The sequence below is a fragment of the Onychostoma macrolepis genome, chromosome 20 (assembly GCF_012432095.1).
Source record: "Onychostoma macrolepis isolate SWU-2019 chromosome 20, ASM1243209v1, whole genome shotgun sequence".
NCBI classification, from domain to species: Eukaryota; Metazoa; Chordata; class Actinopteri; order Cypriniformes; family Cyprinidae; genus Onychostoma; species Onychostoma macrolepis.
The window spans coordinates 24,872,463-24,896,324 of record NC_081174.1 but is presented as its reverse complement, the minus strand read 5'-3'; the positions used below and the strand labels follow the sequence as shown (position 1 = coordinate 24,896,324).

The 23,862-nt window shown below is 35.1% G+C and overlaps 1 protein-coding gene across 1 annotated transcript; it reads left to right on the top strand.

The window, feature by feature from the left end:
- The first annotated feature begins 509 nt into the window (after positions 1 to 509).
- On the top strand, positions 510 to 23,859 carry clvs2 (clavesin 2). Its single transcript, XM_058755011.1, has 5 exons — positions 510 to 1,628; positions 4,070 to 4,244; positions 13,472 to 13,582; positions 13,848 to 14,068; positions 20,684 to 23,859. Exons 1-5 carry the CDS (start codon positions 1,240 to 1,242, stop codon positions 20,775 to 20,777), a joined length of 990 nt encoding a protein of 329 aa, XP_058610994.1. The 5' UTR covers positions 510 to 1,239; the 3' UTR covers positions 20,778 to 23,859.
- The last annotated feature ends 3 nt before the right edge of the window (positions 23,860 to 23,862 follow it).

Sequence of the window (23,862 nt, the reverse complement as noted above, 5' to 3'; positions counted from 1 at the left end):
AATAATAATAATTTGTTTATTATTATTATTATATATGTTGATAAAAATTATGATTGATTATTAATAATTTGTTATATAATATTTATTTTTTAAATATGCCGTCTCCCCCAAACTATAATAATAATAATAATAATAATTTATTATTATTCATTATATATAATTATGTTGATAAAAATAATGATTGATTATTCGAAATATTATTATTATTATTATTATCATCATTATTATTATTACTATTGTTGTTGTTTGGAGATGCATGGCATATTTAAAAAAAAAAAAGATTAAATACATGATACAGATTAAATACTGACACATTAAATCGCAACAGCAACTATTATTATTATTATTATTACTGTTGTACTTTTTTTACAGAAAAAATAAAATAAAATAATGCATATACCACTATGTGCGAAACATAAAATAATTCTGGCAAATGGCAAAAAATGGCCAAAGCTTTATTTAGTGAGTCTCTGGGGGGATACAACGCTCTCCCCTCCTCCGCCATGTGATGACGGACAGACTGTATCACCGGAGCGATGCTTGAAGTCACTCTCATCAGCAACAAAGCGAAGCAACAGCAGCAGCAGCACTGACGTAAACCATCCACCACATCACCGGAACCATACGGACCCGGACCGACACCATATCGTCTCCTCCGAAGGACGTATCGGATGGAAACGGAGCGCTGAGAGAGACTGGGATCGTGATGATGCTCGGACTCCAATTCACGGCAACATTTGAAATGCGCGTTAAATGGAGACTCATGACAAGAGATGCTGCAGGGTGCCGCATTGCCTGGCCGCTTGACGATGGTAGGATAGAGCAGCGCTTTTAACCGTGATGCTCGTTCTTAGATGCTTTTGGGGTGGGATTTGTAGTCGATTGAACGCCTCAGATTTGATCATACGCAAACTAAGACGATTTCAGCCTGCTTAAGCCATACATGCATATACACGCATACAATCGATGAGCACGACCAGATGAATGTATGTGAATTTACGTTGCAGAACAAGCATTAATAACCCCACAATACAGGTGAACTCAGAAGAGTATATGAGGTGAACTAACAGTGTCGTAGCTTACACTCAGGACCATCTCCAAAGTCAGGTTTTTATTTGCAAGCGCTGCAGTGATAGGGCTCTTTATGATTGGCATTTTCATCATCAGCTACATTGGGAATATATAGTGATAGTATATTGTATAGTACAGTATAGTCAGTCTCGGTCCAGTGCAAGGACAATGACTCATTTACAGGCAGGCCTGTCTCCAGAAACCCTGGAGAAAGCCAAGGTGGAGTTAAAGGAGAACCCTGACACTTTGCATCAGGACATACAGGAGGTGAGGGACATGATCATCACCCGTCCAGACATTGGCTTTCTCAGGACAGATGATGCTTTCATCCTGCGCTTTCTTAGAGCCCGGAAATTTAACCATTTCGAGGCCTTCCGCCTCCTGGCCCAGTACTTTGAGTACCGGCAACAGAACCTAGATATGTTCAAGAACCTCAAGGCCACCGATCCGGGGATCAAGCAGGCTCTGAAGGATGGATTTCCTGGGGTTCTGTCCAATTTGGACAGATACGGGAGGAAGATTCTGGTTCTGTTTGCGGCGAACTGGGATCAGAGCAGGTAGGGTGCTATTGGATTTTGGCTGATCGTGGGTAATGATGCGCACTGTAAGAGCTGTCTTTTCAGCACGAGTCTTCTGTCATTCACTAGAGCATGATGTTGAGCCATTAAGGGATGTCAAGTGTTACCTTTTACTTAAACTTAACATTATAGTGTTACACATATTCCATGTTACTATTTCTATATGGGTCAATGACAAATAAGGATCAGAAATGTTAAAAAACGAATTCTTAGAAATTTAATGTTGGTTTCATATACTTTTAAAGAACGTTTATACAATTTTATACAGCAAATTTGATTTACCCTTCCAAAGGATGGTGTCCACCAGTTAACAGATCTTTAAGAGACGTGATCTTCCAAGACTGACCCCTGATGACCTTTGACCTGACCCAGTATTTTATATATGTCATTGTGTGTGTGTGTTTTTCACAGTATGACAACAAAATCTCAAAATGTATTATCTCATTTAAAAAAATGACCTTGACATACAGTCATGACAGTTTAAGGGTCTCTGATCTGTTGTCACATGACACAATAGCTACCTGGATGTAAAATGCACTGACTTTGTTTAGGCAAATAGGAGGTATTTATGAATTTGTTCATGCATTTTTGAACCGTTGAGCCACCTCATTTAGTAATATTTCAGCTTAGTGTTTAACAGCCGAGGCTTGGTTGAGAGTTCAGATCCAACAAGGGTTAATCTATCATCTGTGTCCTTGAGTAAAACACTTCATCCCAGGTTACTCCAGGGACACTGTCCATGCAATAAATGCACTGTAAATGTTCTACTAAATAGCACATTATGAAATAAATAATATTACTTAAAGTGTAATCAAACTATTTATTTTATCAGTAAGTGTATTGGGGGTTGTATCAACTGTAACATAAATACTAGTAAGTGAGCTTAAAAGTGGCCTAAAGTTCCAAATTGAATCCTTTTGATACACCCTTGTAACTCAGCATGAACTTATACCACAAATCCAAGACTTCAGTAAATATATAGTGGCCTCAATAATCTTTGGACACGTAAAGAACAGTTAACCCAAACATGAAAATTTGCTGAAATCTTACTCACCCTCAGACCATCCTTGATAGATGAGTAGATGAGTTTGTTTCTACACTGTAACAGATTTGTAGAAATGTAGTATTACATTACTTGCTCACCAATGGATTCACTTCAGTGAATGGGTGCCGTCAGAATGAGAGTCCAAACAGCTGATAAAAACATCACAAAAGTCCACACAACGGCAGTCCATCAATTATCATCTTCTGAAGCAAAAAGCTGCATGTTTGTAATAAATCCATCATTATGGTGTTTTTAACTTCAAACAGTTGTTTCTGGCTAAAATATGAGTCCTCTATCTGTAACATTGCTTTCTCCAGTGAAAAAGTCATCTTGTCTGAATTAGGAGATGAATATGCACATATCAAGTATGCTTACAAGTGAAAACACTCCAAAACCATTCTAAACAAATGTTTTGGTGGATTTTGATTTGAGAAGACAACAGGGGATGAACTTTTTCACTGAATGAAGCTTTATTATGGACTATGGACATATCCTGGCCTGAAGCAACATTTTAAAGTTAAAATGCCAAAATGATGGATTTGTTTCTTACAAAGACGTAACATTTCACTTAACAAGATGCACTGGAGTGGTGTGGATTATTGTGATGTTTTTATCAGCTGTTTGGACTCTCATTCTGACGGCACCCATTCGCTGCAGAGAATCCATTGGTGAGCAAGTACCATAATACTAAATTTCTCTAAATATGGTCTGATGAAGAAACAAACTCATCTACATCTTGTTTGGCCTGATGATGAGTAATTTTTCAGCACATTTAAATTTTGAGGTGAACTATTTCTTTAAATCATTTTTCGAACAAAAAGATCAACTATACTTTTTCGTGCAGGTATTTTGACATTCATACATTTGAAGTGTCCAAATACTTTTGGGGGTAAATGGCAGTACATAAATATATGCATTATTTTGTTTAGGCACTGTACATTGATGTAGAAGATTACTTAAATTATAGATTTATTTCTTCAAATTTAATTTGTTTTAATGTTGTGAGAAATCATGCCGCTAACTGTTGGTGTTTAGTCTCACCTCTTTGGACTGGAGAGTATACATAGTGCTCGAGTCCATATCAAACAGCCTTTGAATTTATGCCAGTCGCACCATTGCCTCGGATGGCAGGGCTCTTGGCATCCTCTCACAGGAACAATGTGTGATGAACACAAGGGTCAAGTCGTGCCTGATTTGCTACTTTCATTGCAGCATTATGGGAAATGTAAAGCCCTGTAGAAGTTTAAATACAAATTCTGACTACTATGAAGCAAACTTACTCAGTAACTACATGAGAAAATGTCGTGTCATTAAAAAATAGTGCACATTTAGAGTTTGTTTGCAAATCTTCCTAAAGACTTGTGTTTATCTGCAGGTACACTTTTGTGGATATTCTGCGAGCTATTTTACTTTCTCTGGAGGCAATGATAGAAGACCCCGAGCTACAAGTAAATGGATTTGTCTTGATCATTGACTGGAGTAACTTCACTTTCAAGCAAGCTTCCAAGTTAACTCCAAGCATGCTGAGATTGGCAATTGAGGGCCTGCAGGTAACACTACTGTCTGTTTTTAAATGTTTATATCGAAAAATCAACATGGCCATCACAATGCATTCTTGTACCTTCATGCATCTAAATACATGTTCTTGGAAGCAATGGAACATCAAATATGTAATGTTCATAAAGTGTGCTTCAGGCTTGAATAATGAGAACTGCATAGGGAAATTCTGCTTGTGTGAAGCTGAACAGGTGCTTGTAGAGGAATCCCTCTCCCGTCAAACATTTGCCATTCTCTTTGTGAGTAACATGAACGGGGGCTGACCCAATGATCTAACGCAAGGGAACACAATCTGCATAGAAATCAAGAATGAGTTTAATTTGCTTAATTTACGTCATATTTATCAAACTAAAAAGTAGCCAAATGGCTGGATATGCAAAAAAAGCAATGCATTGGGAAATGTCTATAGTGTGTGCTAATAGTTTGGAGGTATCCAGGTTCTTTTTCTTCTAAATATCTGTTTTTGTGATATGCGAATGAAAGAAATACAGGTTTGAAATGTCATTTAAGTAAATTTGATGGCATTTTTAGTGAACTACACCTCATCCCATTTTGTTTGTGTTATCTGAAATTTGCAGCTTATTGCATTCTTTAAATTTTCTTGGACCAACATTTTTTCACCTTGTGGATGATAAAACAAGCAAAACTGTCCCATATAATTACAGTGAAAGGAGTTGAGTAATATCTATGCACTAGATATTATAGATACTTCAGCAACCGCAGTGTTTTGCACAGACACTCACATTGCATAAAATGTACAACTTCCACTATTTTAACATCACTACTAAACATAACCGAGCAGCAGTTGTTCATAGTGCTATAAAATGGTCACTGTGCATTTAACAATAGCTAATCTGTGCACAGACATCATCCATTTCCAAAAGCAGCCTCTTGAAAGCTCTCATTTAGACATCGCTCCTTTGAGGAGGGCTTGGGTCTGATATGACATGTAGGCAGTGCAGAGTGAGGCCTGTTGACTGAATATTAATGCGTGTCCATGATGAGCCTATTCCACATTCCAGTGCCTCTTCAGACAGATTAGCTGGTGAATAATTGATCGGCACCATTAGCATCTTGCATCCACAATGTGCTGTTCACATTGAGTGGGACATCGCTTTTGTAGCCATTTGAAAGGGAAACAATAGCGTAGATTGAGGGAAAACAGACACAGCTAATTAGTAACAGTTCAAAAGAGTCCTCAACAGCAAGCTTGTCAGCAGAAGTCAGGATTTACATATGTGAATATTTACAGGAATCTTTTAGATTTTTTACTTTTTGATCAGATTTGCATGCATAAAAATGTACAAAGAGCAACTTGAATGCATGCATTTACAGATATACACTACTGTTCAAAAACTTCAAAAGTTTGGGGTTAGTATGATAATTTTTTTTAAGGAATTAATGATTTTATTTAGCAAGGATGCATTAAATTGATCAAAAGTGACAGTACATTTATTATGTTAATATATATATATATATATATATATTTCAAATATTAATGCAACTTCAAGGTTCTTTTGAATATTTCTTGTTTTTAAGAATCCTGAAAAAACGCATCATGGTTTCACAAAAATATTAAACTGCACTGTTTTCATCATTGATAATAATAAGAAATATTTTACCAAATCAGCATATTAGAATGATTTCTGAAGGATCATTTGACACTGAAGACTAGAAAAATGTCAGCTTTGTCATCACAGGAATAAATTCTAACCTTATAACAGAAAAAAGTTCTTTTAAATTGTTTTTTTTTTTTAAATTAAATTAAGAAAAAGAGACTTCTTTCAAAAACATTAGCAAATCTTAACTTTTGAAGAGCAGTGTATGCTGACAGCATTTCCTAAATGTTTATAGGTCAGAAGGTGAAGGCTAGAATGAGAGGTGTGATGCCCCATGGTTGTATTTTGACACTGACAGACCCACAGTATGTACATTGAGTCATTAAACATGATGACGTTTACAGCCAGAGGGGAAATCGCACAGCTCTCTGACCCAAAAGTGCAGGGTCATGTGAAGCATTACATCAATCTGATGGATGGCATTGTTCATATGGACATCTGCCTGTCTTAATCACCAATGTAATGAAGCATCAAAACCGTTTTTTTGATGGCTCAGTGCTTTTTGGTGTTTTAGCTTAGTTTATTGTCATATCATTGAGTCAACGCATATGACAGAGAGACAGAGTGACAGAAACGGAAAGAACAGAAGAACGTGGACAGAAGGAAGAGGAGAGAATATATAAGTCCCTTATGTTCTCTGCTCAGTTTTATTTTTTTCTGTTGAGTCCATTTGATGAACTAGAATCTGTTGCTATTGAAAATACCTTTTTTGTGCCAGAAACTATCATGTGTTTTAACAGGGTTGAAAAAAAAAGAACTAATGGATTCTTCCCAGAAATCCTCATGGTTTGCAGGCAATGGCCATTTTGTGTTATTTGAGGAAATATGTGTTTATTGTTCAATTTACAGTAGAGGCATCTATCATATACGTTCCCTAGCAAATGGTGGTTCAGAAAAGAACACTTGATGCACAGAAAATGGCTGTTCTTAGCTAAATCAATAAACAGAAACATACTCCTGAGTCGAATAGAAGTAAGAGAAAGTGGTCTTGGAGCAGTGCTTTGTTGTTCCAGCCTCTGTTGTTTGCTTCTGTGCTTTGGACATGCCTTTTGTCTCTCTTAGTCTTGAGAAATAACCCACGCTTGGCAGCCAATCACAATGGGCCAATCTTCCCCAGCCCACCCCATGCCGAGTTTCCCTGGCAACCTGTCCAACCGTCATGCTATGCACCCTCCAGATGGGCTGTGCTCACAGAGAGAGACGCACTCATGTCACTCAGCTACTGTGGCCGTATGTGCGTGTTTCTATGTAGGGCACTGAAAGTGCATCTTAGAAAGCACAAGAAGTTCATTGTTCTGACAGACTGACATGCATCACGTTGTTTTTCTATAAAAAAGTCATTTTTATTGCACTGTAAGGTTTTTTATTGCTGAGACTGACAGTTGTTGGAGTATCAGCAACAATTATTATTATTAATAATAATAATAATAATGATAACAATAATAATATAATTTTTAAATATTATTTTAAAAATTATTTTATTTGAATTAATTTTTTTAATTAAATTAAATTTTGTTTTAATTTAATTAAATTTGTTTGTATTAGTTGTCAGTTGTTGGAGTATTAGCAATTATTCTATTTTAATACTACTATTACGAATGCTATTTTATTTTATTTTGGTAACTTATTCAATATATGGATTTAAAGTCCTTTCAGTGACACTCCAGCATTACACCTTTGCCACAAATAATGTCTCTTATAGAATGTAACTTCTCTTAAAGGGATAGTTCACCCCAAATTACAATTCTGTCATCATTTACTCATCCTCATTGATTTTCGGCTGAACTACGAAATAAAGGTGTTTAAAAGAACAATTTCGTTCTCATTGCGAAGAACATTTTAGTACTCTAAAGAACATTTTTCCTCTATATAGAACCTTTTGTGGAATAGAAAGATTCCATGGATGTTAAATGTTCTTCATGTTATCATTGATGTCAATAAAGAACCTTTTATTTTTAAAGGGATAGTTCACCCAAAAATGAAAATTTGATATTTATCTGCTTACCCCAAGGGCATCCAAGATATAGGTGACTTTGTTTCTTCAGTAGAACACAAACAAAGATTTTTAACTCAAACCGTTGCATTCTGTCAGTCATATAATGGCAGTCAATAATCCCAACAATCCCTTTAAGAGTGTAGTGCTTTAAATTGTTTCCAACACCAATGCATTCTTCTTAATTTGCACTACCCAATACAAAGAGATTTCATTCAAGTTCATTGTCTTTGCTTGAACAGCTATGTGCTCAGGGCATGAGGTCTGTGCAATATTTATAGTGCCCAGCAGTCTTTGTCCCATAAGCAAACACAGCAAAGCGTGATCCAGGGAAGAGGGCCCTTCTCAGTCCCTATTTAATCAACAGAGCAACTTGCACATGGAAATAGTTTGCATCTCTCATGTCAGTTGGTTTGACTGGCTCGTGTGGATGCTAAGATCCACTGCTGCCTCCCAGAACGCAGAGAGCTTCTACGCGTCTTGCTTATCTGGGAAACGGTACTAGACATATCTGGGCCTGCAGGACTGGAGTTAGACTAATTGTTTTGCTCTCTGAAAAGTGGCACAGTTATAGTCGCACTCTGTTTATCGCACTATAACGAGGCTGTTCTGATCAGTAGGAGAGCTGTCAGCTAGTGAGTAGAGCGTCGTCTTTGTGTTAGCGGCCTTGCGTTGCTAAGCTCAGTGGGCTGGATCTGGCAAGTGTAGATAAAATGTCTCCTGTAGAGCTCAATTATTGATGTGAGCAATGGTATGTGTCAGAGTGTGAAGCTTCGTATTACTGGTTCGTGCAGTTATGGTTAATTTGTCTTAGTTTTAGACAAAGTATTGCTAGCGGGATGCTAACTGTTTGTATGTTAGCCTCAGCTTCAGAAAACACAGCTCATTGACTGCCTGGTGTATATTAAACTCAAAAATGGCAAGAGTGAGCTCAAATCTGGCTGTTACGCAATTTCGTTGTTGCTACAATGAGCTTGCACAAAGAGAATTACTGAATAGATTTGATAGAGTTTACAGAGGTTTTGAGTTTTCACTGGGTAACAACAAAACTTTTTCACTTGTCTGTCAAATAAAATGGTTTTATTTATGATTATCTAATATGATATTATATTAAATTAGTTGCTATAGGAATTTTGATTATTATTTCATTGAAAATAAATATAAATATCTAAAACTACAAATATTTGCCAATGAAAAAAGAGAGAAACACTTATTTCAAAGTTAAATGTAGTATATTTAATTTAAAGGGAGAACAAATATTTTTCTTTTTCAACTAAATTTTCTTGTTTTAAGAATAAACCTCATTCTTTTTTTGTTAGATCTCTCAGAAAATGAGACGTCTTTTCAGATCTTCTGTACAGTAAGGTTGTTTAGATGTTATTTCTGGAAAATATTGATTTCATTTTATTTATTTATTTTTAAGTGCATCAAAATTAGGTTGTGTTGAATCAATAAATTTTGCATGTTCAAAGAATGTTCTCAAAACTAGCGGTAACAGTTGTAAACAAGTCTTTTGTTAAAAAGTAAGCAATTCTTGAGCAGAATAGGCCAGAATGTAGGCCACATTTTGTGCTGATAGTTTAAAAAATCTGGCTACCGAAGGCTATTTGTATTATAGGGTCACAAAACCTTTGTTTTTCGCCTTTTAAGACTTCAAGAAATCAGATCTCATATCCAGGAATCCTGTCACTGAAACTAGGACAGCTCACTGACTCTGACTGATATGTATTATTTGGTAAGGGGACCATGATAAAATACAAGCTTTTCCTCAGGCTACAGGTCTTTCAAAAGGACTCCAGCAAATGGATTTTTTTTTTTTTTCAATTACCTTGCTGGAGTTCAGTCGTGCATCTTCAGTGACTCCAGACAAGAAAAGAGATGGAGGTTTCATGTCAAGCCACTGAAACAAAATGCACAGATGAAATCAGCAGTCCATCAGCTTATACAGAGACTAAAAACAACCCCATAAAGCTCTAAGCAAAGCCATTCTTTGATAAACTGTAATTTAGTGGCGCTGTTTAAAACCGGTAATTATTTAACATTGCAGATTGATGTTTTAAATGGTTCCTGATTTCACGATGAGGCACTTTTAAGAGCAATTATCCTGTGGTTCTACTCCTTTCTAATCAATCTGACCTGCTGCCAGAATCTATGTTAGCTGCTTGATGGCTTTGAATTCAAGCTAATACAAGCAAGCTAAAGCCTTTTCCAACAATCCATTTGAGTGCATCACTTGACCAAAACAGGAGCATTATGCATAAAACCCAGATCACTCCCTAAGAGTTTTTTATATTTTTATGAGTAGTTCATGTAAAAACCTTGACATTAACAAAAATCTGTGTTTTTTTATCTGCTTTCCGCTCTGCTGTTGTGACCTTCTGTAAAAAGTCTTTTAAGCAGGAGCGTACAAACAGTCCGTAACGAAAACATACGACACGCTTTTAAATTCCACTCCTGCATTTATTTATTTTTTTCAATAATTTGGCCTGAAATTTTACAGTGACAGCTATGCATATAAAACTGCACATTTTTGTCATCAAATACTTTAGTTAATGTTTTGTCAGTAGCTCAGTGCACAAACAGTGCCAAGCATGACTTTGCTCATGAATATTAATAATATTATGTGACGTTCATCCTAACTGATTTTGCGAACCTAGCTGTCCTAGTTTCTGTGACAGGATTCCTGGATATGAAACCTGTATTCTAAGAGAATTTAGGTTTCTCAATCCCAAAATATAAATAGTCTTCTGCAGTCTTAGACTTTTTGTCTATCAGCATAAAGTGGACATTGGTACCTGAGCACCACTTTTGTTTAATGTGCACCTTTTTTCATTTACTTAGTAAACATTTGTTTAGCAAACCTGTTGGTTTTCAATAGTAAAGCCATTGTTTGGAAATTCTGTCACCATTTACTCACAATTAGTGTTTTTCTATACCTGTATGATTTTGTAGGGTTTTTAATTTTTTAAATTTTCATTTTTGAGGGAACCCTTTCAAAAAGCGAAAGAAACTGCTTTAAAATATATAAAAATGTTTGTACTGTAAGGATATTAGTTCAATATGTTTTGAAAGTTGGAGTTTAGCTTGGATCTATGTAAACTTGATTGCCCAATATTTTATATTAGAGTATTGAAATGTGAGCAGTTGTGCTTTGAGTGAGTTATGCTTTATCAAGTCACATTTCCCCGTATAGCGCTACAGATACAATTATACAATACAGATTGTTACAGAGTGTATAATACAGAGTGTTAATGTTGAAAAACAAATTCAATTTTAGCTGCAGAAGGCAGTAGTGTCATTATTCAGCTCACTTTAGTTCAGTGTTGTTTCAATTCAGTTTAATATTTGCCCAAGTTCATTAATTATGAAACAAGTTCAATTCAGCTATAAGCAGCTCTACGGAGCACAACCGTGTCATTATTCAGCTCATGTCAGTTTTTGTATGATTTGTATTAGTTGTTGCCTATGTAGAGATTTTCCATTTCTGTAGGGATGCTGCTTTTGAAGTGAGCTGCCTATGTAGACAGTAAAAATTATTTGTGATTCAAAGATCACTGGAGTATGTATTTCAATCTTTATGCTTTAAAATTTCATGCTTAATTCACTGCTATTTGGTGTTTCTTTGCAATTCATTATGAAATTTACTTGCAATTTCAGAATGAAATCTACACCATTTTAGTGTATACTGCAATTCAGCTCATTAGGTTGTAGAACTGAGCCCCAGCTTAATCCTGAGAACTCATGTCTGTTAACTTTTACATTTAATAATGCTTTTTCAGCATTGCAGGATCCAGCAAAACGAGCATTATGGCAGCTTCCCCTCCCCCGTTACCTCTGTCTCCTCCCACTGTCACTACAGGGACACAGATCAATCAGGTTTCACCAGCTCACACCAGAGTTTAGCTATTCATGTTTAATGCAGCTGAGACCTTTATCTCGCTTGGTAGCAGCAGGGTCTCAGAGCAGAGATATCATCGCGTGTGCCGACACCACCTGCTGGCAAATGCCTCATAGCCCCTCCTCTGAAGGGCCGGCCAATCGGCATGTATTTGCACCATCACCTGCTTCTGTGTCAGATCCAATGCCAGATCTAACACCCACAAGCCTGCGGTCTGCCGCCGGACACTGGCCTGGGGGCCTCGGTGGATACGGCCCGCTTGCTTGCAGCTGTCCATCATCGGCATTAAGCCAGTGGCACCCACAACACAGTTCTGTTATGATATGAGAGTCAATGAGAAGCAGTAAACAAGGCCATGATGTGATGACTGAATTTAAAAATTGGGCATCTTGAGCATCTTGAGTCAAAATTATCGATTTTTCTTTTATGCTAAAAAAAAAAAAAAAAACCATCAGGATATTAAGTAAAGATCATGTTCCATGAAGATATTTTGTAAATATAAAAAATTGTATAAAAATTTTCAAACTTAATTTTTGATTAGTAATATGCATTGCTAAGGACTTAATTTGGACAACTTTAAAGGCGATTTTCTCAATATTTAGATTTTTTTGCACCCTCGGATTCCAGATTTTCAAATTGTTTCAAATAGCCACATATTGTCCTATCCTAACAAACATACATCAATGGAAAGCTTAATTATTTATATTATTAAGCTGTTTCTGAAGGATCATGTGACACTGAAGACTAGAGTAATGACTTTGAAAATTCATCTTATTTGGCATCACAGGAATAATATATTCAAGTAGAAAAAAGTCACATGACTGTGTTTACTGTATTTCTGTTCAAATAAATGCAGCCTAAGCATGAGGAGCTTCTTTCTCATGACTTAACTACACAAGTTTACATTCTGTAACCTGGGACTTGTAAGTCTTTACCGTCATTACTTATGTCTTGATTTTTGTGAGCTTAGCGAATGACTGCAAGACAGCATCATTACGAAGCTTCCCGGAACCCTTGCAGTCAGCTTTATGAATATGGATTACTGTTCAGGGCAGATTAGTGAACACAGCAAAGTATTTATCAACTTCAGCAGTGTGATATCAGGAGAAATGGGAATTATGCCCGCTTTTTGGTGTAATCCTCTGTGGAATCATGAACTTGTCTCAAGGTACTACAAATGAGCATCAGTAACTCTGAAAAAGCTAAGGTTGTAGGCGGGAGAGGTGGCCATTGGTGTCATGTAATCAGATTTTTTCTCTTCACAAATTTGAGCAATTACAAAATATGCATAGACATTTATTTACATAAAATTACACACACTGTACATTTTCAAGTAGTAAATACAACAAATATTATTGGAGTATATTTTACAAGAAAATACTATTTCTGTTTCTCTACTTCAAAATTTCACACACAATTCTGTGTGCTGTTTCTTATGTTGTACTAGCAATTTCTGAGTGAAAATTGTTTATACCACCATTTATTTTCAGTGTACAGTGGACTGTTTTAATTTTATATTTAATTGTATTATATATTTTATTTCATTCTTTTATTTTCAGCTTTATTTCAGTTACTCTAAACAATTTTAATACAATAGTTTTCATTTTAATTTTGAAAGTTTTATAAAATATTTATTTTAATATCATAAGCATGTTAAATATAATAATAATTTTTGTTTATTTATTTGCTTATTTTCTCTACTACAAACAGGATAGCTTTCCGGCAAGGTTTGGAGGGATTCATTTTGTCAACCAACCTTGGTACATCCACGCTTTGTACACAGTCATCCGGCCTTTCCTCAAGGACAAAACAAGAAAAAGGGTGAGAGAATTTTTTAATTTTCAGACTTTGTGTGTCTGTTTTCTTCAATCACGTTTATCACATATAATTTTTAACTGTTCTGTTTATGTACATGTGATAAACACTAAAATATAAAGGCTTTTGATGTTCATGCAAAAGAATGCACAATGCAATGCCATAGAATTTAGAGCAAACCACTGAATGATGAACAGTAAAAGCTGCAGCTTACAGTTACTATGAAAAAATAACCAGGCAAATAACAATATTTTATGTGTTGTATATTTAGATTTTCATGCATGGAAACAATCTGAACAGCTTGCACCAGCTGATCTTGCCTGAGATTCTGCCGTCTGAGCTGGGTGGCATGCTGCCTCCTTACGACATGGGCACCTGGGCCAGAACGTTGCTTGACCACGCGTATGACGAGGAGACGGACTACTGCCCTGAATCCTATACCTTGTCTGTCAAAGACCTGGAGAAAGACCTGTCCCCCAAAACTATGAAGAGGTCTGTTACTTAATGTTCTAGCTTTTCAGTGCAACTATTTATGTATTCTTGCAGTTTTATTTAGCCTATAGTGGAACGTTTTAGTATTATTTGTTACCTTAGTATTATATACTATATATATATATATATATATATATATATATATATATAGTATATAATACTAAGGTAACAAATAATACTAAAACACACACACACACACATATATATATATATATATATATATATATATATATATGAAGAGTTCATTTGCAAAAACAGATAACTCTCAGAAATCATGTTTTTTCATTATGCATTCCAATTAATCTCAATCAAACTGCAGTTGGGTTATTTTGACTAGTTTAAAAAATAACTAAAAAAACAGCTAACTAACACAATAAAACACAATAAAAACATCATAATATAATAAAAAAACATGATTTTTGAAAATAAAAAAAACGGAGTTATCTGTTTTTGCAAATAAACTCTTCATATATATATAAATGTCGTGGAAAAGTTCATTTATTTCAGTAATTTCACAGTAACTCAAATTGTGAAACTCGTGTATTAAATAAATTCAATGCACACAGACTGAAGTAGTTTAAGTCTTTGGTTCTTTTAATTGTGATGATTTTGGCTCACATTTAACAAAAACCCAAAATTAGAATACTTCATAAGACCAATAAAAAAAAAACATTTTTAGTGAATTGTTGGCCTTCTGGAAAGTATGTTCATTTACTGTATATGTACTCAATACTTGGTAGGGGCTCCTTTTGCTTTAATTACTGCCTCAATTCGGCGTGGCATGGAGGTGATCAGTTTGTGGCACTGCTGAGGTGGTATGGAAGCCCAGGTTTCTTTGACAGTGGCCTTCAGCTCATCTGCATTGTTTGGTCTCTTGTTTCTCATTTTCCTCTTGACAGTACCCCATAGATTCTCTATGGGGTTCAGGTCTGGTGAGTTTGCTGGCCAGTCAAGCGCACCAACACCATGGTCATTTAACCAACTTTTGGTGCTTTTGGCAGTGCGGGCAGGTGCCAAATCCTGCTGGAAAATGAAATCAGCATCTTTAAAAAGCTGGTCAGCAGAAGGAAGCATGAAGTGCTCCAAAATTTCTTGGTAAACTGGTGCAGTGATTTTGGTTTTCAAAAAACACAATGGACCAACACCAGCAGATGACATTGCACCTCAAATCATCACAGACTGTGGAAACTTAACACTGGACTTGGGCTATGAGCTTCTCCACCCTTCCTCCAGACTCTAGGACCTTGGTTTCCAAATGAAATACAAAACTTGCTCTCATCTGAAAAGAGGACTTTGGACCACTGGGCAACAGTCCAGTTCTTCTTCTCCTTAGCCCAGGTAAGACGCCTCTGATGTTGTCTGTGGTTCAGGAGTGGCTTAACAAGAGGAATACGACAACTGTAGCCAAATTCCTTGACACGTCTGTGTGTGGTGGCTCCTGATGCCTTGACCCCAGCCTCAGTCCATTCCTTGAAGTTCACCCAAATTCTTGAATCGATTTTGCTTGACAATCCTCATAAGGCTGCGGTTCTCTCCGTTGGTTGTGCATCTTTTTCTTCCACACTTTTTCCTTCCACTCAACTTTCTGTTAACATGCTAGGATACAGCACTCTGTGAACAGCCAGCTTCTTTGGCAATGAATGTTTGTGGCTTACCCTCCTTGTGAAGGGTGTCAATGATTGTCTTCTGGACAACTGTCCGATCAGCAGTCTTCCCCATGATTGTGTAGCCTAGTGAACCAAACTGAGAGACCATTTTGAAGGCTCAGGAAACCTTTGCAGGTGTTTTGAGTTGATTAGCTGATTGGCATGTCACCATATTCTAATTTGTTGAGAGTGAATTGGTGGGTTTTTGTTAAATGTGAGCCAAAATCATCACAATTAAAAGAACCAAAGACTTAAACTACTTCAGTCTGTGTGCACTGAATTTATTTAATACACGAGTTTCACAATTTGAGTTGAATTACTGAAATAAACGAACTTTTCCACTACATTCTAATTTATTGAGATGCACCTGTGTGTGTGTGTGTGTGTGTGTGTATATATATATATATATATATATATAATAGTATTAATGAATATATTAAATTGGCTTTTATTTTTATATTTTCAGTTTTCATTTTCATTTTTTGGAATTTTTTCCTTGTGCTTTTGACATTTTTATTGGCTTTGTATCTTTATTTAGCTTACTTCATTTTTTAGGTTTAGTAAATTTAATACTTCAACTTATTTTTCAACTTATTTAACTTTATTTCAGTCAGTTGCTAAGGCAAAATGTTTATAATTTCATATAATATTATTTTATTTGACATATTTTCAATATTTTATTATGCATTTTATTTATTATTTTATTTTCAGCTTTATTTTAGTTACTCCAAACTATTTTTAATCGTTTTAAGTTTAGTTTTAGTTAACCTGAACACTGGTGCTCATTAAAACAAGCACATGAGGTCACCAAACTGGCCATATTATGTATGTTGTTGTTTATTTCTAGTATGCTTGATGAATGATATCATTTGGTGGCTTGCCATGGAAACAGCATTTGCTTGTTCGCAGTCTTCATTCAAGTAGAATTATCAAGAGAGTCGCTCTGGATAATAAAAATAAGCAGCTTTGCTAGAGGCGTAAAAGAAGCTACAGTGTTTGTTAAAGGAGTCACATTTGAGCTGCACACTGTAAGTCTCTTCTTGGTTATGGTGCTTAGCAACCGACTCCCTAGTTTTATGATAAAATGCAGCTCTTCTTAATAAAATAAGCATTTTGGGATGATCTTGCAGTCTGGGTTTGTCCCAGCGACTTGAGCTTGTTTCACTGATCAAGACAGGGTGAGGTGTCTCGACTTACTGGGTCATGAAATCAGCATGAGGGAGTGAAGCTGCTGCCGTGAGCTGCGTTAAATGATGCACTTTCTATACATGGACACATATAGAGTGTAAAAGAACACGTTATAGAGGTTTACCTGTGGCAAACATCTTTCTTTCTTTCTTTCTTTGCCTTCTGCAGCTGGGGCTGTACTTGTGCAGAGATGTTGGCTACCAAATATAGCAGTTTGCAATGGCTTATTTGGCTCTCACATTTAAAGCAACTGTTTGTAGTGTTTGAATTCTACCAAAGCGTCTGGGGGACGCAGTATTTGGAAGAAAGTAGGTCTTAGATGTTTTTCTATTGCTAAGATCAAAGTACTGTTCCTTAAACAGCTTTGGCTATTAAACTAAACCTCCCAGTCCGCGCATAACACATCTATGTACATAAAAAAAATACGCTTTGGCGGAATACTGCACCCTGTATTGTGAATTATTCTCTAGTGCTGTATTATTAAAATAGTTTAGCATGTTTTAGATGATCTATTATATATCTATGGACACAGTCACAAACAGGTCATATATTGGGGCTTTGGTTTACAAGAGTGAGAAATGATCCCATTAGACTCAATTAATAATTTATTTGAGCTGTAATAAAATCTGCTTGAATGTAAAAATACACATTTCATCTTATCACTTAAAGTACTTGTGTGCACAGCAGTTTTTGTATAGTTTATTTTATTCAACTGAAATGTGAAAAAATAGAATTTTTAAAGAGTTCTAAAATACCCAAATATTTTATGTTTTTATTCATTATCCCCATATGATAAACCATGTGTCCAGTACATGATGCATTGACTTATATATATATATATATATATTAGTGCTGTCAAACGATTAATCGCGATTAATCGCATCCAAAATAAACGTTTTTGTTTACATAATATATGTGTGTGTATATTTATTATGTTTATATAAATACAAACACATGCTGTATATATTTAATAAGAATATGTTATGTTTATATATTAAATATATATATATATATATATATATATATAATATAAAATAAAATAACATAAATATATATATGTAAATATTTTCTAAATATATACTGTGTGTGTGTGTATTTATATAGAAATAATAAATATACACAGTACACACACATATATATATATATATATATATATATATATATATATATTACATAAACAAAATTTTTATTTTGGATGCGATTAATCACGATTAATCATTTGACAGCACTAATATATACAGTGTATATATATATATATATATATATTTACAGTGGAATGCACTGTAGCTATTTTAATTGTAGCTATTGTTTTTAATTGTATGTTGTTGTTATTATTCTTTTATTAATAGTATTATTAAATAGTATTAGTTTTATTAATAGTATAATTTTATTAATAATATATATACACACACATACACATGCACATGTGTTTATATGTTTATATGTGTTTATATATATGTTATCATATACATGCAATATGCATCACCACTGACATTTCTGCTTCCAGTCAGTAATAAATCAAGCAACAGTGTTGCATAGTATTTACTTAGTGGTTTAAATTTCCACTTCCTAATATACTCCCTAAAATGTCATTGTGTAAAAATGAGTGTGAGCCTAGGAATGTCTGATTTTAAAAAGCTAACACCTTCCACAATCTTCCAAAGGGTAAATTATTCAGAGTAATTAAAACCACACTTCGTCATTTTGTCTGCTCTGGAAAGGTCACATGGACATCACTTTTTTCCACCAACACAGTTTTCTCTTGTGTTTGCATTGGGTTGCACTCAAATAGCATGGATTCTTGCTGTGACGTTAGTTTAACAGCTTATGTGCGTCATTCTATGATTTGTTAGTTGAAAAAAGATGTAGTTCATTATCCTCAAGAGATATTTTGTGTTATTATGGTTGTTAGGTTGCTGTAAGCCATTTCAGACTTTTCCACAGACATTTTTCACTGTTTGCTGAGTCTAGGTCTGACACCCATTTCAGGAATATCTGTCAGGTAGTTTATTTCATGTTTGGCATTTGAGAAAAAAAAGAAAAAAAAAACACTTACTGCACCTTTTAATTTGTTCTGTTGTTTAAGTGTTTAAGTTGTTTTAACACTTACTGCTGGCAAATTAGACCAGTCATATCTTTTAAAGTCAACACAAAAATTGAAATTATTTACTTTTTGAATAAAGGAAAGTTTTTTTTTTTTTATGTTTTTTTTTTCTTTCTTTTTTCCAGTAATAACTGGATGACTGTATATTACCTCTAACATATCTTAGCCCACTTTTCACAATCCAGTCAGTTCCCGGTGGAATCACCCTGTCCTACATTATTTCCTTCTGAATATTTAGTACATCAAATACATCACATTGCTGAAGTTAAATGCAGTGAAAAAATTGATTTCTTTTGTTAAATCTAGCAGTTGCTTGATAAGAAACATCTGTTTTTGTTGAATTTTCATGATTAAAATCATGGTTCAAATGCGTCAGTCAGAGGAAAGTGCCCCAGATCTGTGCATGATGAACGACAGCACACTGTCCTCAAAGCTTCTTATGCCTCTACGAGAGGGCTAAATCAAAAGTAGGCCAACACAGTGCACTAAGATGACATGTTCCATTACACATCCTTCACTTTAAAGGCTTGTGACACGCACAATGCATCATTAATTTGTACTACTGAGCGTGCAGTGCTCTGTTTATGTACCTAAATGTTTCATTGGGGTCCAAATGTCTGAGAGTGAATGGTACTATTTTGTATATATCTAGTCAGATTTGGAAACATTTAATGAATTTCAGATTTATTTTGCTTTAAAGGAATATTTCACTCAAAAATGCAAATTTGCTGAAAATTTACTGATTCTCAGGACATCAAAGATGTACATGAGTTTGTTTTTTTCATCAGAACAGGAGCAATTTAGCATTACATCACTTGCTCACTAATGGATCCTCTGCAGTGAATGGGTGCCGTCAGAATGAGAGTCCAAACAGCTGATAAAAACACCACAATAATCCACAAGTAATCCACACGACGCCATGTCCATCAAATTAACATTTTGTGAAGCGAAAAGCTGCATGTTTGTAATAAATCCATCAAGATGTTTTGAACTTGTTTCCAACTAAAATATGAGTCCTTTATCCATAACATTACTTTTTCCAGAGGATAAAATTTGTCTTGTCTGAATCAGGAGAGTATTTTTACGAGCAAAAACAGTCCAAAACAGTTACAAACAAATATGTTGGTGGATTTTGATGTGAGCAGACAACAGGGGATGGACTTTTTCCAGTAGAGGAAGTGTTTTTATGGATTATGGACATTGTTTGACCAGAAACAATGGTTTTCACTTCACAAAATGTTAATTGATGGACTGGAGTTGTTTGGATTACTTGTGGATTATTTTTATCAGCTGTTTGGACTCTCATTCTAACGGCACCCATTCACTGCAGATGATCCATTGGTGACCAAGTGATGCAATGCTAAATTTACCCAAATCTGTCCAAGTGATAAAACACACTCATCTACATCTAGAATGTCTTGAAAGTGAGTACATTTTCAGCAAATTTAGATTTTTGGTTGAACTATTCCTGATTTTCTTATTTGATTAGCAGCCTAGAAATATTCATAATAATCTAATAAATTTTTACCTTTCATTGTCATGTCATTACTTTTCTTGTTTATTTTGACGTTTAAATTAGATTTTGTATCCTGGCTTTCAGTGCACTCTCAGGATTTTTTCATTTCTCAGTTGTGCATCTTGAATTTCGGCTCATTCATATTTTATTTATACCCACAGGTCCCAGTCCGTGGTGGAACCAGGTGTCCTGAAACGACCAGAAAAAGTGAAAAGCGAAGAAGAAAACATGCAGCCGCTGCTTTCTCTGGACTAAAGGCTCTTAATTCCCCAGGCAACGAGGAAACGTCAAGCCCCGTACGCTGGGGAGGAGTGCACCTTGTTCCTATAACGCGAGAAAAAAAAAAATGTACAAAGAAAGGAAATGTTAAAAAGCGAAAGAACACACAAACAGCCTCCAGGAACACTGCAGAGAGCTGCCAGTTAAAATCATATTTTTGAAGCAAAGAGCTAACGGCGGACGTCCGTATGTAATTGTCAAGTGCCAATTCAAATCTGTAAATACACTTCAGTTCTAGACGTGAGATTGAGGGAGTAATTGTGACATGAACCTGTAAAGACTGCTGTGAATATCCTGTGTGTGCTTCTCGTGATTATTATGTAGAACATGGTACTGTAGGATGGATAATCATGCTTATAAAGATTCACAAGCTTTGGGGTATCCTACATTTATAATCCCCAAATCAGGAGTCGCTCAGGAGTATTTCGAAAGGAACGCATAGAGCTGTTGACGGTGTCAGACAGGCATATGCTACTTCCATTAAAGAAAACACCATCGTTTGGTCCAGGTTTCAGTGTTTCACAGCAAATACCCCTTTACGAAGAAAGGATTTTTCTAACAAGCGTTTGCTAATATTATTTTACCACAACGAAAGCTGCGTTTTCCGTTTAGGATTCTTATATCCCAGAGGGGTTGAGTCACATTTAGTAGGCTTTAGCTGATTCTTCACTGATGGCCTTGTTGTTTACACTTTGTCGTAGAGCCGTGAAATATCGCTTTATTTCATAACCATTTCCATATTAGGCTAAGTTGGTTTCCAAGGCATTTGTATTCATACCAAGGACCAGATAGAGTTAAACAAAGTACCGTCTTTGCAATCTTTCCAACTTCAGAGTCACTGCTTCTGAAGTTAAAGAAATAGTTCACCCAAAAATGAGAATTCTCTGTTTATTTACTCACCTTACGTCATTGCAAAAAAATAATATGAAGTGTTATTTTAGTATCACTGAGATACTATTATAGTTTAGTAGTATTTTAATTATTTTATTAACTAAATGAATTGTTAAAAAACTATACGTGTTGATATATTTAATATATATGTTGCCCATATGTTGATATTTTTCCATGAAACACGAAAGGAGAGTTTTGGGGAGTTTGGAACAACAGACTCACAGGGTGAGTAAGACAATACGTTCATTTTTGGTTGCTCTATTCCTTTTAAAGTATTATTTAAAATTCTTCAGTATTACAAAAACGGAGTTAAACTGTAACACTAACACAGCCATAAAAAAAGTGTTGTACAGTGACACATGCTAGTGCATGCTTCCACATGCTTATCTTGGTCAGCTTATGGTTTAGATTGTGTGAAAATATTTTACTCTAAATTTTATGGAATGCTGTGTTGTCATTAGTCTTTGGCAATAGGGTTTTACAGCGGTTTAGTTTAAAGCCCAAATGAGTGAATTTAAAACTCAGAATTTGTCACAGTTTTATTTCAGGGATATTTTTTTTTTTATTATTTAAGTGTGTGTGTGTATGGAACAAGGGCAATATACAGTACATTTTAAATACATAAAGTACATACAGATATTCCAGACTTCAGCTTTTTGCTGAGATTTTTCTCAAAGTAAACAAATAATTACACATCCTCACTGATTGAAGTGGTATTTCCCAGACAAAATTCTCAATATAAATATGTAATCAAAGCCTCTAACTTGGCTAAAGAGTCAATAGGAATACTGAAGTTATCTTTCTATTTTGTGTGATACATAATGTAAAATTCTGTGGGCACAGCTTCTGTACAGTGGCTCAGTTTGGTCCTATTTTTATTTTCTTATTTCATATAAATCTACAACTCTTGAACTATTACACATGCATTGTTGTACACATGCATATATGCAGAAACCTACAATATGGACGCATTGACAGCATCTAACGTATCTTCATATGCTATATATGCCTATTATGTTTTGTTCATATGTCATTTATTACATACAATCAGTAATGTATCAATAATTCCATGCATTTATCTCTAAAGTTGTTTATACATAAAGTAATGCTTTAGATGCTGTTAATACATTAATTATGTATGTTTCAGTGTTATGTAAACATTAAAAGAAATCCCCTTTTTCCCCATCTGCAGCTTTAAACGCTAAGGCTTAACAAGTTAATCTATACCAGATTTGATCCTTGCCACAACAAAATGATGACTTTTTATATTTTGTGGACAGCTTGTTGTGTTATAAGATAGGTGATCTCTGGTTTTTATTTGCTGAAACTAAAGTCTGCCCACTCTCATGACTCACTGGGCTTCTAACATCCCGAGGAGCGAAAATTGTTTCTAAAACCTCGCTTTATCCTCCTGAACAGAAACAGGGAGAACAAAAAGTTGAAAATTGGCTGTTTTGAATTAGAATGTATTTCCCAGAGAGTAATGTCACTACTCTGGGTTGTGAGAATGGCGTTATGTATAGTCATTATTACATTTCCTGTGTCACGTTCAGATATAATGAGCAGGATGGCCTAAAACGATGGTGTAAATTGTTACAGTATATATTTAGTAGAGCTGTGTTAATGCCATGATCAGTATTTTAATACACCTTGAATTTATTTGTATTCCTGTATTGTATATGTTTTTGGTCATGCTGCATTATGAACAGCCTTGTTTGTATTTTAGGCAATGGGAATGTTGATCAAATTGTCTCCATTTTTCTAGCCTTGCTTTCTATGGATACGTACATGTATTGCCATTACAACCAAAGCAACCCAAGCTGGGGCAAGGAAACCGACAATTATCCCCTGCTTTTCTAAAGACTACAGGAACAATACATTTGGTATTTCTTTGATTGTTGGCTTATCTTTTCCATATCACTTTGATTGTATAATAGGGTGTTAGTGCTGAGAAGCCCATGCAGTATAGAGGTATTATCATGCAGAACAATACATGTGGTTTAAAGGAACATGTTGAATGGAAGTAAATATGTGTATATGTCCTTTCAAATTGCTGAAATAAATTATGTAACTGAAACTAAACTGCGAAAGGAAAAAAAGCAGCCAATAAATATTGATATACATAGTTTAAACCTATGAATCGGTGTTTCTTTGAACTCGGATGTTAATT